General features: G+C 41.2%; 1 protein-coding gene across 2 annotated transcripts; it reads left to right on the forward strand.

Annotated features, from left to right (window-relative positions):
• The first annotated feature begins 4,118 nt into the window (after positions 1-4,118).
• On the forward strand, positions 4,119-14,477 carry LOC120064910 (transcription factor Sp7-like). 2 transcript variants are annotated; one of them, XM_039015497.1, is made up of 2 exons: positions 4,119-4,160; positions 13,155-14,477. In XM_039015497.1, exons 1-2 carry the CDS (start codon positions 4,119-4,121, stop codon positions 14,475-14,477), a joined length of 1,365 nt encoding a protein of 454 aa, XP_038871425.1. The 2 variants fall into 2 exon arrangements, with proteins under 2 accessions (XP_038871425.1, XP_038871426.1); XM_039015498.1 differs by having other exon boundaries at positions 4,119-4,139; positions 13,152-14,477.
• The last annotated feature ends 3,693 nt before the right edge of the window (positions 14,478-18,170 follow it).

Consider the following 18,170-nt stretch of genomic DNA (forward strand, 5'->3'; position numbering starts at 1 on the left):
CTCGCCCCGCTCTAATTTCGCTCCAGTAGCACTCACTTCACGAGCTCAGGGCTTGCCCGCCACAGGATGCATTTGTAGTCTACTTGTGTGCTGCTATAGCCCTTTGCTTTAGCTACTGTCATGAAGTTCGCAAAATATTTTCATTAAAAAAACTGATAAAACACACAGTTGCTAAATCTAGGTGACTTACAAAGATGTAGTCCAAGAGAGGGAGTGCAGTAATGTAGTGTCCACAACTAAATAATCATTGTGGAATCAGAAAAGACACGTATCCCAAAAGCATGATGGTGTACTTACTATGTGCACATGCTAAAATAAAGGAAGGAGGTGGGTAGATAAGTACGCGTGTCATTGTAGCAAAGTATTTATAAACAAAAAATCTGATCTCTTAAATGTTTCGTTTATTTTAGTCTATATATATATTTTAGTCTATATATTAGTCTATATATAATAGGCCATAATCGGTTTTGGCCGAATAGGCCTGGCATATTCCCACTTTCCGTTTTGATTGGGTTATTTTCCCTAAAAACCTATTGGCCTACCTATAAAAATTAAATTGTAAAAACTCTGAGGCATATTCTCCGCTGCTGGCCGGCTCTCCAGGCACCATTGCAAGAGCCTGAAGCCACAGACTGGCCAAACTCATTGTTTCTAAAAATGTATCAAAGGCACTAATAAGTCATTTTTCGTTTAATGTGTATTTAATTCTAAGTAAGTCACAGCCTATATGCGCAATTTATAGACTATAATGATTTAATACAACAAAATGGTGTTTAAATGCTGAGCGCGTTATGTCCCTACCAGCCTATTGTGTCGCACTAGCAAATGCTTCACAATGTATTTATTTTAGACCTTGAAATAATATAGCCTAAATCATTCATTTCCGTTCCTTCTTAGGCTCCCTTTCTGGCTCCTGACATATTTAGTGCTTATATGCTTTTTAGTATGACATGGTATGACATATTTAGTATGACATATGTTCGCTTCTTACATTCACCTTTTCATGTTTGTTCAAATACCTTTCATTCAAATCCATATGGTTTGGTTTCAATACTTAAAAAACAATTGTTAAGTCCAGGTAGTCACAAATATAGATGGGTGTTGGTTAAATTGTGATTTTAATGTATAGAGCGAATTTGGAGCGGCAGTTTTTTTTTCCTGGTGAGCACAGAGCGGATTGTAGGAATGCAGTAGAAAAGCACATGGAGCGCCGGGGCGGTGTGCAAAGACTGCTCCATGAGCGATGAGCAGGTTTTGCAACCGCTGAACTCTGCTCACTTGCTCTAGTATTGAATTAATTCTGACGGCACTGTTATATGGTGTCCGCATTGCACTGCTTTCTGATTTAAGTGATGCATGTTTTTTCTTATATTCATATTAATTCATTTTGAAAAAAAGGAATGCTTATGTTGACAAAGTGGTCATCTCGAATGAAAAAATGACATTGCATTTGACCAACTACACTGGTCGGAGATTGATAAAGACATGTTGGATATCTAGTGTAGAGTTACAACCTGCAGCAACACAGCAAGTGCACTGAGGAATGGAGGGAGCACAAGTGGGTTGAGTTAAAACACTTTTCTGATGGGTATAAAATACTATTAACCATAGGCGAAAATATATACAATATTATTGTGTATATTTGTGAGTTTGGGGTCCCCTGGTGGTCGGGGGGCCCCAGATAGCATATGGACACTTCATAATCAATGGCAAAATGTGTAGATTTGCAGGAAATTAGCTTAAAAACGGCAAAAACAATTCTCAATGACAAAATTTGTAGAATAGCATTATAAAACAGCACATTTTGCTCTCTGCCCATTGCAAAAAAAAGTGAAATGCAGAAAGTTAGCGGTTTTCCTACAAAATATTGTTAAAAAAAATGTTGGTGGGGTTGGGGGACGATAGTCCGGCTCTGTTCGCATTCACCGTCTCCTCCACTCTGACGTTCTGTATATGGAGAGGGGCGGTTAGCCAGATGAATAGCCACTGGCACTGACCCGGCACCCCTAAAACGAAGGAACCAAAACAGTACCACGTCGTCTATACTTCTGTCACTGACAAGTGTCAGTCCTTGTCCATGGTATGTTTACACTCAATTACTATATTTTTTAAAAAGTGGACTGGACATAAGGTAGGCAAACTCCAACTATAATACAAATCAGTCTTCATATTTTGTCTTAATATTTGCCTTGAAATACATTAATTAATGATGGTGATGACTTATTCTTCCACTTATCCTTCCACTTATACTGTATTTTCAAAATACTACTCAAATACCCCTCGAGAGGCATAATAAGTAGTCAAACTGTGTAGAATTGCAGGAAATGCGTTTTAAAATGTAATATATATATATATATATTTATATCAGGTGAGGACCCCGGACACACTGTCTACTGTTCATCCACCCAATAACTACACAATTTCTCCCTTGCTAGGAACAATTTAAGTTATGTAGGCCATTGCACTCTGAGTGACCTGTACTGGTGATTGGCCTACATTTCAAATGCAAATGTGCTAATCTGAAAACATATTCTCAATCTTCTACAGCCTACATAATTCTGTCGCTATCGTTATTTGTATGCCTGAAACTGTAAATCATTACATTCAAGTATGAATAGAAATCGAAGTTGGACCTCAGATCAAGCGTTAACCGGCGATATCAGACAACCACACAGCGGATATTTTGGTGATGTTGGATTTCTCTTAATGCAACGCAGTGTCCTCTTTGATGGCAGGAGCGGCTTGTGGATTTGACAGCTAGCTATAACGCAGTTCCACCTCCGACACCCAACCACTCTGCAGATGTCGGCAAGAGCGGATATGATTTAATAGAGCCACTAATAAAGGAGGACAGGTGGTGAAAATTATGCTCTATAAAATATACCTTTCAAGAAAGACACAGGGTTTGTATGAGGTAGCCTACTAATCACAGCTATTTGAAAAATAAAATCATGGAGAAATAATGTCGTAACAGATCTGAAGATGGATTTAAGTAGGCCTACAACCGTGTTGGAGTATAGTAAATATTTCCACATGTAGGTCTATCTATTAAAATCGTCAGGGATTTTCCTTCTGGAGATTTAGGCCTAAACGAGGAAACAAACTCTTGTTTTTACTCCAACCACTAGTTTAAAAGCCGTGTTCTGAATTTATTTTATTTGATGGCAGTATTTCTTTTGTTGTTGTAATTTCGAGCAGTTGAATCCTTTCAATCATTAGAGATCATGCCTACAAAAGCATTTAACTGCGTTTCAGAATATTGAAAACAGAAAGCGGGTTAAAAACCCAACAATAAAACCTGTGAAGGAAATCGCAAACCCGACCGGCTTAATTTATTGATTTATTCATGGCCTGCATGTTCCTTTGCTTTCTGGATGAGTGTCACAACAACAATATCGAAAGCAAGCAGCTTTACTGCTATTAATAACAACATTATTATTATTGACCATAGTAGCCTAGACCCAAATGTATTATTCATTGTTCGGGGTAGGCTACAGTTGAAGTAGTAGGAGTTTTACTATTATGGTATTATTGTGTTATATTTGAAGATTCGGCCTATATGGAGACCATAACGCATGCTTTTGGCACTAAACATATTTTCTATCAATGCATCATTAGCGCCAAAGATGTTCAACATTATTAGGCTTAATATTAGCAGGTAGGCTATAAATAGGCTACCTATATAATGTTGACGCTGACAGAACGCATGCGTTACTATATTGTGAACCTGAATGAGCATGGTGGTGGCTTTGATGCAAGCAGGGTGTAAATGACCTGACAATTGAAGTCTTTATCTATTATTTCATGATAGCCCCCCTAATAGCCAACCACCCATATCCCCAAGATTAATCTGGATTTGTCAATCTGAATTTTGGGAGGTGGGATGTCTTCTCTTCTCCTCCAATGCCCTCCGTCCTTTTTCCTTCCCTCTCTCCTTTATTGCCTCTCAGCGAATCTTCAAAGCGCGCGGACCCTATAATTAAGGGGCGGGCTCTCTCTTTCCAAAGAGGTCTGTGCGCTCGTGCCGGAGTTCTCCCAAACTGTCCTGGGACCACGAGCAGAGAAGAGAACAGTCTATCCAACTTCCCTCTCGACTCTTTGGACTTTGTTTCTCAGGGATGGCTGCATCTATCCTGGAGGTATGGAATATACTTGAATGTGTTTTTGAATGAACTTTTAAGTTGTTTTACAGTTAGGCGCCAATTGCTGCTGTATTTTTCATGAACTGAGTGTCGAGGTCAATTTAATGCGCACTGGTAGGCTACTATATCTGTCTGTTCGGTGCGCTCCTTGAACGATCAGTCATGTCGTTAGGGTATGTTCTTGAGGTAATGGAGAAAATGAGAAAGAACTTTGCACTGTTGACATTCGACAAATAGGCTTTTATAAGACAATATTAGATTGTGAAAACCTATAGGCTATGGCCAAAATATATCGGTTGGCTCTCCATCTGTCAGAATTGGTGTGCGTAACTGCATTCTCTGACTAAAATTCTGTCAAAAGCAGGGACTTTATTTTGAAGGTCCACAACAGCATTAAAGTGTAGGTAGTATAATTACCATTTGGAATGCGTGTTATAAATGTCAGTCATAGGCCAATGGTGTAATATTTAGGTTTAGCCTTTCCAAACTGATAATGTTACCGTTAGGCACGTTGGATGATATCGCAGACATAGGAAAACACGGCCAACATAAAGCTCTATTATGACCGAAAATTCTTACTGAAAAGTTTGGTTAGGCCTACTGCTTGGACGACAGCTTGGATACCACATGCTTGGCAAATAAGTCAACAACAAAATCAACAAGAAACGCTACATTCAGTTACACGCTACGTAATCTCTCTCCAACCCTTCCAAAAAGATCCCACTGCAATTAAAGTATTAGCCTACATCTCTGCCGGTCATCAACTAAAGCAGGGGACATAAAAGTTAAGACTCAACGGGGAGGGGGATTGAAAATTGATTGACAGCAATTAACCTGGAAACGGGAGCTAAGGCAACAGGATACGCCAAGTCGACAGTAGGCGCTTATTAGGGAGACGGCTAAATCCAACCTCAACAGCCATGCGGCGCCCCTGGGGACTTTGTTGCTTCTGTAAGGAGGAGACTAGAGACCTAAATGGTCTTAAGTGTAATAACTTGAATCTGCCCAATAATCGAGTAGGCTATAGGGTACTAGGGGGTAACTAGCCTCCACTAAGAAGAATGTCATTAATTGTTGTTTTTGAAAAGGGGCGTTTTTAAAGTATGGTGGTTATTGGAGAAGATTATGGCATAGGGTTAATCCATTTAATCAATTTTATTTAGAAATTCTTCTTCAGGATCAGTGGGTCCCCCACGGGACGGTTGAGCTAACGTAGGCTAATGCGATTAGCATGCGGTTGTAAGTAACAAGAACATTTCCCAGGACATAGACATATCTGATATTGGCAGAAAGAATACATTCTTATTAATCTAACTGCATTGTCCAATTTACAGTAGTTATTACAGTGAAATAATACCATACTATTGTTTGAGGAGAGTGCACAGTTATAAACATGAAAAGTATTTATAAACCAATTATGCACATTTGGGCAGTCTTGATACAAAATGTTGAACAGAAATGCAACGGTTCATTGGATCAGTCTAAAACGTTGCACTGCTGCCATCTAGTGGCCAAAATCAAAATTGTGCCATGGCTGGAATAATACATGATGGCCTTTCTCTTGCATTTCAAAGATGATGGTACAAAAAAAATACAAAAAACAGTTGTTTTTTCTTTGTATTTTCTTTTCACCAGATCTATTGTGTTATATTCTCCTACATTCAAATTTCCACAAACTTCAACGTGTTCCCTTTCAAATGGTATCAAGAATATGCATATCCTTGCTTCAAAGCCTGAGCTACAGGCAGTTCAATTTGGGTATGTCATCTTAGGCGAAAAATGAAAAAAAGTGGTAGATCCTTAAGAGGTTTTAACTCACCTGCACATTCATTTTCTTTGTTTTTTCTTTGTTGTTCTTTTCCCATGTAATCCATTATGTACAATTGCACTAAATATTATTGAAATAATGCAAGATTTTAAATCCCAGCAGTCTTTAAAATGACATTCAGGAGCAAAAGGTTTTCAATACTTGTTTTGATTTCCTAAAAAAAAAGATATATATTAATTGGAATATAATATTAGAATGGAATATAACAAATAACATTGGAATATAAAATTTAATAACAATAAATCATATCTCAACTAATTCGGTGTAACATTGATGTCGCATCTCTCATGCTCTGCTATTGCACAATGCTAATTTGTACATAGGTCACAAATTAAGCTATGCCCAGTAAAATTGGAGCACTACTCATGAAACCACCTCCTGCACTGCTCACACCTAATCCAGTCCCGACCTGTGACTGAAAACAGCTCCTCACAGAAAATACACTCCGCATCCCCTTCTTTGGTGGCTGATGTGGCTTGTTGTGTTGCAACAACCTTCTTTGAGACAACCCTTTTTTAAAGAACCTGATCCGTTTTCTTACTCTCTCTCTTTTCTTCTTGTTGATGTTTCTGTCGAGCATTTTCCTCCATCAACCTTTTGTAAGGCGAGGCTGTCAGCACAGCCGCAGACTCTGCCTTCCTCTTCTTCGGCTTCTCCTCCTGGAGCTTCGGCCTCAGGGACAACTCCAATAGAACTGCTGCAGCTGTTGGTTTAAGCAAAAAAAACAAAAACAAACAAGAACAGATGAGGATTGGTACAGTAAACACTTCTAATCACTATATAGAAATATATATATTCCCTAGAATGAGTGCTGACTTTATTTTTTGTTAACAACATTTGGAACAAGGGTAGGCTGCAGGATGGAGGTTGTGGCAGAGGTAGATGTGGTGGAGGTAGAGATTTTGGTGTTAGAGCTGGTGGAGGTACTGTAGAGCTAGTGATGGCGGCGGTAGAGGTGGCAGCGGTGGCGGTAGAGCACTGTGGTTGAATGGAGACTATGCATTGAAAATAAACAACAAAAACAATACATCGGTGTTAGTACAATAAACACGTTCTACCACGTACATGCTGCTTCTGCTATTTTTCATTCATTTAGATTACTTTTTCTTACCGGCAATGGGCTCAGGCTGCTCTATAACCTCAGTGGCCAAGAAGTCCGCCTCTGTGAAGATGTCCTTTTCAAAGGCCACAGCACACTGGCCCGGAAGCCTCTACTCCTCTCTTCACACTGGCCACCTTGGTATAGGCCTTTGCGAAGAGGCCAGCCATTTGGTTTATACCTATCTTTTTCCCAGGAAGCGTCATCATCCACTGATCTCCTGCCCTGTTGTAAAAGGCCTTCAGACCCTTGAAGACGGTACGGTCATCTTCTGGCTGCAGTGGGGGTGGCAGAGTGATGAGAATAACTCCCTGGCCTCTTGCTGTCAAGAAAGCCTCCAGGGTCTTATGGGAGTGGTGCCCATCGATGATAAGGATGTGGGGTTCCTCAGGGGTGCGACCAACACTGTGGGCAAAGTCGTCAAAGATAGTACTGTCGACACAGCCTGAGTCACTTACCCTTCCAACGGACCCTGGAGGTGCTCTAACCAGCAGCTGTTCATTCATCTTCTTCCGGTGGAAGAGGGGCGGTACGTACTGCTCCGCTACACTGATAGCACAAATTACTGTGAAGCCCCTCTCTGTGCTGGTCATCCGTGCAACCTATTTTGCTCCCTTGTTGCCACCACAGGCAATGGTTTCTGGACATTTTGTATTCCAGTCTCATCTATTGTCCAAATCTTTTTTGGCCTGATGTCCCTGATGCTGTTTAAAACCTCCCTGTAGGCCATAAAAAACTGGTCAACCTTATGTTTATTTAAGCCCACGGCCCTCGCAAGACTGGTTGCTTAAAGTATTCACACCCCTTGACGTTTTCAACATTTTGTTGTGTTACAGCCTGAATTTAAAATTGATTCAACTGAGATGTTTTTGGTCACTGGCCTACACATAGTACCCCATAATGTCAAAGTAATTAAACATGAAAGCTGAAATGTCTGAAGTCAATAAGTATTCAACACCTTTGTTATGCCAATCCTTCATAAGTTCAGGAGTAAAAATGTGCTAACAAGTCACATAATAAGTTGCATGGATTCTGTGCAATAATAGTGATTAATATGATTTTTGAATTACTACCTCATCTCTGTAGCCCACACATACAATCATCTGTAAGGTCCCTCAGTCAAACAGTGGATTTCAAACACAGATTCAACCACAAAGACCAATGTTTCGCAAAGGGCACCTATTGATAGGTGGATAAAAAAGAGCAGACATTGATTATCCCTTTTAGCATGGTGAAATTATGAATTACACTTTGGATGCTGTATCAATACACTCAGTCACTACAATCATACAGATGTCCTTCCTAACTCAGTTGCCGGAGAGGAAGGAAACCGCTCAGGGATTTCACCATGAGGCCAATGTTGACTTTAAAACAGTTACAGAGTTTAATGGCTGTTATAGGAGAAAACCGAGGATGGATCAACAACATTGTTGTTACTCCACAATCAGTGACGATTTTAGCATGTACAGTTGAAGTTGGAAGTTTACATACACTTAGGTTGGAGTCATTAAAACACGTTTTTCAGCCACTCCACAAATTTTTTGTTAACATACTATAGTTTTGGCAAGTCGGTCATATATATCCAATAACGTTGGTCATATATATCCAATAACGTTCAAACCGGAGCATTCCTTCTGTCTGTAGAGGTTATGGAACGCAAGGCGATATCATGAGGAATGCGCGTGACCAGGAACTGGCAATCTGCCAGACCAGTGACTCATTCCCCTCTCATCCGGCCCCACAACACAGTATAAACTTCATTCAACGTTCTACCGACTGTTGACATCTAGTGGAAGGCGTAGGAAGTGCAAACAGATCCATATATTACAGGGAATTGAATAGGCGATGAGTTTAACATCGACCAGCCTCAGAATCTCCACTTCCTGTTTGGTTTTTGTCTCAGGTTTTTGCCTGCCATATGAGTTCTGTTACACTCACAGACATAATTCAAACAGTTTTAGAAACTTCAGAGTGTTTTCTATCCAATACTAATACTAATATGCATATATCAGTAACTGAGAATGAGGAGCAGGCCGTTTACTCTGGGCACCTTTCATCCAAGCTACTCAATACTGCCCCTGCAGCCATAAGAAGTTAAGGACAACAAAGTTAAGGTATTGGAGAGGCCATCACAAAGCCCTGAACTAATTCCTAAATAAAATTTGTGGGCAGAACTGAAAAAGCGTGTGCGAGCAAGAAGACCTATAAAACCTGACTCAGTTACAACAGCTCTGTCAGGAGGAATGGGCCACAATTCGTCCAACTTATTGTGGGAAGCTTGTGGAAGGCTACCCGAAACGTTTGACCCAAGTTAAACAATTTAAGGGCAACGGTACCAAATACTAATTGAGTGTATGTAAACTTCTGACCCACTGGGAATGTGATGAAAGAAATAAAAGCTGGAATAAATCATTCTCTCTACTATTATTCTGACATTTCACATTCTTAAAAAAAGTTTTGATCCTAACTGACCTAAGACAGGGCATTTGTACTAGGATTAAATGTCAGGAATTGTGGAAAAACTGAGTTTAAATGTATTTGGTTAAGGTGTATGGTAACTTCCGACTTCAACTGTATATTTTGGTGGGGCAAACAAAAAGTAATAATTATGCATGCCAGCAAAGCCACAACACAACACTAAACAATACATTAATTGCACTATAATGGTGACAAACAGTGCCCACAAACTGTTAGGGCCCACACCTTACTGCTACACCTGGCTATCAGCGGAGTCTTGTCTGGCAGTGAAACAATTCATTCAGCCTCATTTACTGCCTTTAAAAAAAATATATATAACTGATATGGCTAACTTGCTTAAACAGATGTGGTTTTTACTGACAATTGAGACGTACAAACTATGGCATAAGGGGATGACGAGCGGATGAGAGGCAGTCCGTATTTTCGATTAAGACATTAATGAGCGAGCTAGGACGAACATAGTCAATATAACTATTTTTTCAGTACTTTTTAAATTTACAGAGGCAGAATTCAGAACATGGGCCGTTCTTACAGTTAGAACCGTAGGATAAATAAAGGATGCATATAAGCAGACAATGAAAGCTCTTACAATTTTCGAAGATGACATTTCTCTAAAACAGGCTATAGGCTACATGTGCACCACCAACAGCTAACAGCTTACTATGTGGGCAAATTTTGTCATCGAACTTTGTCATCAAAGTCTGGCATTCTCTGGATTTATGGTCCTTTCAAGACAACTGGGAACTCGGAAAAGAACAAGGTTGAATCATGATGACGTCAGTAGTGATCTTCAGGTCGGAGCTCTAGAAAGAGGCCAGAGTTCCCGACTTGCAATTCCCATTGTTGGATGACCGTTCAAAACGTATTTTCCTAGTCGGAGCTAGTTTTTTTCTGAGTTCCCAGTTGTCTTGAACGCACTATAGTCAGATTTCCCAGTTCTAAGTTTCCAGTTGTTTTGAGCGCGGAAGAGGTAATGCTGGATTGACAGCATGGCCAATGTTGAATGTTTAGCCATTTAAGAGACTCTTAAACCCAGAGTTGGGACCACATACCCACTCCACCGAATAGCAGGCTATTGATTGCTTTGCAGTGCTTGCAGTTAGCCACTGATTCCTTTCAAACCACTCATTGTTGAATTTGTGATTTCCAACTTGTTGTGTAATGTTTATGTCCAATGGCCAATGAGCACCGATATATTTTATCTATAACTTCTCTTCATTCTTTATCTGAAATGTAAAAAATGTAACTCAGTCCTCAGGACCATTCACTGTCTTCTTGGTAAGCAACTCCAGTGTAGATGTGCCCTTGTGCATTAGGTTATTGTCCTGCTGAAAGGTGAATTCCTCTCCCAGTGCCTGGTGGAAAGCAGACTAAACCAGGTTTTCCTCTAGGATTTTGTCTGTGCTTAACTCTATTCCATAAATGTTGTATCCTTAAAAACTCTGCAGTCTTTAAATGATTACAAGCATACCTATAACATGATGCAGCCACCACTATGCTTGAAAATAAGGAGAGTGGTATTCAGTAATGGGTTGTATTGGATTTGCCCTAGACATAACACTTTGTATTCAAAAAGTTAATTATTTTGCCAAATGTTCTGCATTACTACTTTACTGTTTTGTTGTAAACGGGATTAACATTTTAGAATATGTTTTATTCTGTACAGGCATCCTTCTTTTTACTGTAAATTAGGTTAGTTTTGTGGACAGTGCGACCCGTCATTCAGGCTGCCCCACCTGTTTTGAGCCCCACCTGTTTAGCAATATATATATATATATATATATATATATATATATATATATATATATAGTAAATTGTTTGCAAACTGATGTGTGAAACATATTAATGCCAAAATAACATGCAAAACAGGCCCCACCCCATTTTTGGCGGGCATTAATACGTGTCACATATCAGTTTGCAAAAAACAATGTAAATACAATCATCATCATCATTGAGTTAATAAAGCCTCATACAAACTTAGTCTCTGTTTTGCTTTCTTGAGTAAGGCAACTCCAAATTTCAGCCTAGCTCAGTGCTTTCTGTGGTGGTGGGGTAGCCAGCGGAAAAATACAGACTGTAGGGGTTGGTAACGTTCTCCAGTTATTAGAGAACATTAGTCTAGCGACGTGATTGGCTCAGTGTTCTGCCACTCATGTCGACACTACATCACTGCAAAATCGAAGGGTGCAGCGCGAAAATTCAAGCCCCTTGGGTGCTGCCATAGAGTTAGATTAGAAGTGCCCATCCAGGAAGGCTTAAGGTCATTGGCCACAGATAAAATTACATCAAATCACGTTATATCTACAGTAGCTTTGATGAGAACTGATCATGTCAACATCATACTTTCAACATCTTAGCTAGCAAGCTAGCAGTCATCATCATGAATCAAGTTGACAATCTACTGGCAAATTGAACATTTAATGCAAGACATGAAAATGGCTGTCCAGCAATTACAAACAACCAATTTGACAGAGCTTGAAGATTTTTGAAAAGAATGACGAGAAAATGTTACACAATCGATGATGTGGAAAGCTCTTTGATCTCACAGCCATAATTCCCGCCAAAGGTGCTTCTACAAAGTATTTCCTCAGGAGTGTGAATACATATGTTAATTAGATATTTCTGTATTTCACTTTCAATAAATTTGCAAACATTTCTATATATGTTTTCACTTTGTCATTATGGGGTATTGTGTGTCGATGGGTGAGAAAAAATACATGTAATCCATTTGGATTCAGGCTTTAACACAACAAAATGTGGAATAAATCAAGGTGTATGAATACTTTGTGAAGGCACTGCATCAGCCTAAAAGTCCTAAGACTTGATGTACACTATACATGCTAGAGGTTTCTTGAGCAACCTGGTCTCAGATCAAAACATATTATATTTTACTAAAATGTGTGCCACTCCATTTAGTATGATATGTCACTATACGTTAAGTTACATTACATTGGCCTACTACCAATGTAATAGAGGTCGTATCATAAAATACGAATTGTAGGACGTATAGTATCCTACATCTTGACCGCTCGACTGCTTTAGTGTGATATTCTACGTTCGACTGCTTTAGTATGATATGCTACGTTAGGTTAGAGCAGAGTTTCCCAAACTCGGCCCTCTGGACCCCAAGAGTTGCACATTTAGTTTTTTTTGTCCTAACACTACACAGCTGATTCAAATTATCAAAGCTTGATGATTAGTTGATTATTTGAATCAGCTGTGTAGTTCCAGGGCAAAAACCAAAACGTGCACCCCTTGGGGTTCCGAGGACCGAGTTTGGGAAACCCTGGGTTAGGGTTAGGGGAAGGGTTAGCTAGCATGCTAAGTTGTTGCAAAGTAGCAAAAAAAATCGATATTTAAATTCACATTCTTATCACATTTAATTCCTATTTTCCACTTTCTTTCATTCTTCAGTCACTTTGCCAAAACAAGCAGCCTATATCAAGACAGTCATTTCATTTCAATTCAGCTGAAAAACGAATGAGAGGGGAAAGCAGAAAAAACAGCCTGCCATACTGTTTTGATTAGTGTTGACACTGACAGAAGCAGAAGTAGTAGCAGCCATTTCCTGTGTCTAATCCCTCCTGTCTCCTCATCTCTCTAGGAGGAAGCTCGTTATGGCTCCAGTTCTTTTGCTATGCTAACCGCCACCTGCAATAAGTTTGGAAGCCCTGTGAGGGACTCAGCCACACCTGGAAAGGCCGGCCCCGGCAGCACCGCTCCAGGCAAGAAGCAGTACGGCATGACCTTAGACCTCCAGAAGAACGGCAGAGGAGGGGAGAGCATTGAGAACTCCTACACTGGGTTGTTCAGCTCCGGAGGGGGGCTACTCACGCCCACCGAGAGTCCACCACCGTCTTCTGGGGGGTACTCATCTGAGTACAACCCCTTCTCCCACTCCCTCCAGACCTCCATGTCCCAGGAGCAGTCCTTGCTGGTGTCCAAGGCCCACGGCACAGCCGACTGTCTGACCAGCGTCTACACCTCCCTGGACATGACCCACCCCTACGGCTCCTGGTACAAGGCTGGCATCCACCCCGGCATCACCGCCGCCCCATCCAATGCCACATCCTCCTGGTGGGAAGTCCACCCCAACACCAACTGGTTAAGTGCTGCCCAGCCCCAGACCGACAGCCTCCAGGGCTCCCTCCAGCCCATCCCTCCCCAAGCCTCCCTCAGCCCCCAGCTGCCCAGCTACGCCTCTGACTTCACCTCCATCAACGCAGCTCAGTACCCCTCAGTGAGCCTGGGCTCCTCATCACACCTCCTCCAGTCCTCCCAGCACATGCTGCCTCAGGACATGTACAAGCCCAAGCACGTGTCCGGCGGGGGGCTGATGGAGAGTCAGATGGGCCTGAAGCCTGCAGCTGGATCACGAGGGTATGGAGGAACCACCACTGGCAGGTCCTCCTGTGACTGTCCCAACTGCCAGGAGTTGGAGCGGATGGGGGCCTCAGCTGCATCCCTGAGGAAGAAGCCTGTCCATAGCTGCCACATCCCAGGTTGTGGGAAAGTCTATGGGAAGGCCTCGCATCTCAAGGCCCACCTCCGCTGGCACACTGGGGAGAGACCCTTCGTCTGCAACTGGCTGTTCTGTGGGAAGCGCTTCACACGCTCCGACGAACTGGAGAGGCACGTCCGCACACATACGCGGGAGAAGAAGTTCACCTGCCTGCTGTGTAACAAGAGATTCACCCGCAGTGACCACCTCAGCAAGCACCAGAAGACGCACGCAGAGTCTGCCCTGCAGCCGGGAAAGACCGGGGAGGGAGAGGCCCAGGACCCCAGGAATGAGGAGATGGCAGACCCCAATAAACCCAACACGGCCGTGCAGAATAATGGAGGAGTCCCTAGTGACCCTACTAACAAAGGAGAGAAAACTGGTTCAGGCAATGGGGTGGAAACAAGCAGTGGACTGCTGGAGATCTAACTTCATTATATGTGTTGTCTTGTAGAGTTAGTTGTGGCACCGTTGTTGTGCTGCAAAGGTAACTATGTAGCTAAAAACAAACATCATTCTTTTGTATTAGTACATGCTTCCTCTGACATTGTTTGTCAAAGGATGCATTTGACATAGATCAAGATAACCGGGCAGGCAGGTTGAAAATACACATTCTGTGGACCACACACACACACACACACATGTACACACAGCCACCATACACAACATTTCTTCATTTTCTGCAAGAGCAGAGGTAAAATTACGAGGAAGCCAAAGAAGAAAATAAGTGTAGATAGTATGAGGGAGTTTATGGGGTACTGCTTACTCCATAAAGTTTCATTTGGTACTTTATTACTTCAGTAAGAAACAGACAAATAGTTGTTTAATCTGATGCTGCATACATTTTGTTTTTGGGTTTGTAAATGTGTGTATGTATGCTTCCTCTGTATTATTTAATTTTCTATTTACACAAATAATCTAATTTATGTCTTATATTATAAGAATTAAAGATGATCTTGCATTGTGCAGACAGCGTATTATTGCCTAATAAATGGCAAGTTAAAGCTGGCCATTGATGATAATTTAGTAATTAAGATTTTTGTTTCTTTTATTTATTGATTATAACTAAGATGCTGTTGTTGGTGCTGTAGTGTTTGAAGGTTTAGTTGTTTCTGAAAACTACTATTTCTACATGACCTTTCTATTGTGAAGTCTGCACACCTGCCACGTTGATAGTTGATGAAAGCCTTTAGTGTATTGTGCTCGGCTGATTCTAGAGCAGTGTTATTTTTCTACCCTTTTCTGTTTTGTTGATAAACCTCTTTACAACTAACTGTAATGAAAATGACACTTGCAACAACAATATTAAAACACTTATGTTAGATAGTGATCAGATGGTATATATTCATATCCTACATTTATCACACTAATGCATGATGGATATTTTGGATATTAAACTCTGGATATTTTGTGCATGAACGTCAAGAAGACTTTAGCAGTTTGAACGTTTGCAGAATGTGATATGAGCTAAATAATTATATTACGTACATAATAATTCAGCATGATCTTGGTAGAGGAGTATGTATGAGTGTCATGGTTTGGAAGTCATGACATGGAAAGGTTCTTTAGTAAAAAACGATGCAATTTACTTCCATTGGTGTTATTTACATGTTTCCAACCCCCTAAGTCTCCTCTCAACGCTTAGTTCCATGAAGGTTTATATTGCAGAGGTAGCAAGTATTAATAAAAGTCTTAAAATGCTGCATAGAAATCACACGTTAAACTCTCCTGTCCATTCCTTCATCTTTCCATCCCTCTGACCTCTAAATCCCTCTTTCTATTGCCATAATCTTACTGCATGTATTCCCCTCCACCTTGATCTCCTTGCCTCCACCTCTTAACCAAAATACCTTCATTATCTTCTTGCAGGCGCCACAAACAAAGCGGTCGACTGAGATTTACTCTCTGGTCGACACAATAACCCCTTTGACAGCGCCACTGTAGTTGCACCACTATAGTTACCACGGAGACAATCAGGTCTCTCTTCAGCCTCACAGAGTCAATTAGACCTAGCAACGGTCCAGTTAAGTGAGGGAAGGAGGGAGGGAATGGGAGGAAGAAGGGAGGCGGAGGAGGAAAGTAATTGCATGGTTTATGGAGGGAGGTGTCTAAACAAAAGGCTAAAATTAAAGTTAGAGAGAGATAAAGGACGAAAAACATGAGGATGTGGACTGGAGGGAATAGTTTCTGCATAGGAGAGGACCTACCTGAAGGTATGGATTACTGAGGTTAAGTTAGAATTAAGTGATTGTCAAGAGAGGTTATGTACAACAGGTGTTGAGGGAGAAGACTGAGGAACATGGACATTAGTGTTGTCAATGACAAGGTACTAAATACATTTTCTTTTGAAAGGAAAGGAAGGGTAATGTGGTTGGTGGATGGAAGGCAGCACAACACAGTTTATGGGATTACAAAAATTGCTTATTTGAGTCCAAACTATTTTTCTTATCATTTAGAATGATATATTGAGATTCAATTCACATTTTATTAGTGAGAAAATATGTGTTTGCACAGTGTGTTACACAGTGACACAATTTCAACATTACATTTCAGAACATGTCACATTAAAGGACAGCTTTCCTCAAGCACTTCAAAGCTGTCCTAACCCCCACCCCCAACTCCCAACCCCCATACAGATCCCCCTGTCCTGCTCTTCCATTTACACTTCCCTTCCCATGCCTCATGGTTCCAATTTAACTCTTCTAATGAGCTGTAGTTGAGGTCCATTTCTATAAAACATCCCCAGGCCCAGTCTGTCATCAGGGAGTGACATGTTTATAGTGGTCTGAAGTGGGTGCACTGCTCCTGCTGCACTGCTCTATGCTGTCCAGTCCACAACATATAAAAGGCCTGTAGTGGGGGAATGGGTAGGGAGGGTAGGGGGTGTCAGGCAAGGCAGAGTGGAGACAGGGGGTAGAGGAGGGTCAGTGGCTTTTAAGTAGTCTTGTACAACTGGTATTTTGCTCCCTGTTTAATATAGCTACCCCAGCCGGTTAGCACAGCAGCAGTCGTGGTAGCTGGTAACCTTAACTTTATTTTTAGGAAGCTTAAAATACGGTCATAAAAAAGATAAATATATAGCAAGTGAAAAACTGACAATCTGGTCAAATTGTACCATATGTCTCTCTCTCTCCTACTACCCCCTACCCCAGACTCACAACCGTATAACATGGATTCTCTATTTCCTGATTCAACTAGGATACAGGGTGTCCAACATATCCAAATGACGCCTAACCAACCTGTTAAAACCATCAACACTGTCTATTCCCCCACCCAACTCATTGTGTGGCCTCATTTCAAACATTCAATCAAACCATGTTTAGTTTAGGAGTTAAGAAGATAGAACATGGAAGAATAACATGGACTGAGATACAGTTCAATAACCTCACCAAGCTTTATGAACCATCATCACCACTCAGATTTGTCCCTGTGGCAATGTTTTCCTTTTAAAAAGACATATAGATTGTTAGAATGTCTCAGCGTATGTTAATGACACAGTCTTTCCTGCCTTTATCTTAGCATGGCTGAATAGCTGCTGAAACAATGGAGTTTACAGACAAAGCTGATGGGAACTTGTGGAGCAGAGCTTCCCCAAGCCTCCCCAGCCCCCGGGTGTAAGAGGGCCGGGGGTATTAAACACAGGACAAAGGCACAGGTGTCTGCAGGTGTGACTAGGGTCTATCAACAGGGCTGGAGGCTGGGGAGAGAAGGAGAAAGGGAGGAGTGATGGCTGGAGGGGGAGAGAGGGAGGAGAATGTTGACGGTAGGCTAGGCAACCAGGCTATAGTTAAAAACAAGATAAGACCTGAGAGAGAGGGGAAAGCGGGGAACAGGGAAAAGGGGGAACTGACCTCTCTAAACCACAACAAGACTGATCGGTCAGTGAGGTCAGGAAGATAGAGGGAATAAAACGGAGAGAAAACATTTAGTTTGGAAGGAATAGACCCAGTTCAGTTTTATTACCTTAAAAAAACAATTGTTCTGCTTAAAAGTAATTCCATACCAACACTCCAAACTCAATTATTCCCATAGAAACTCCCATATTGCTCAATAATACTTTCTACATAACCTACTAGCCTAACCATTCAGCCTAACCATTAATAGAAAACTGTCCTGAGAGCT

Source organism: Salvelinus namaycush, chromosome 20, assembly GCF_016432855.1.
Source record: "Salvelinus namaycush isolate Seneca chromosome 20, SaNama_1.0, whole genome shotgun sequence".
Lineage (NCBI taxonomy): Eukaryota > Metazoa > Chordata > Actinopteri > Salmoniformes > Salmonidae > Salvelinus > Salvelinus namaycush.

What these genes read in the sequence shown, in the direction of transcription:
- LOC120064910 (XM_039015497.1), top strand. Translation starts at nt 4,119, where the DNA reads ATGGCTGCATCTATCCTGGAGGTATGGAATATACTTGAATGT. An exon ending in TATGGAATATACTTGAATGT is followed by an intron (nt 4,161 to 13,154) that starts GTTTTTGAATGA and finishes TCTCTCTAGGAG; the next exon opens with GAAGCTCGTTATGGCTCCAG.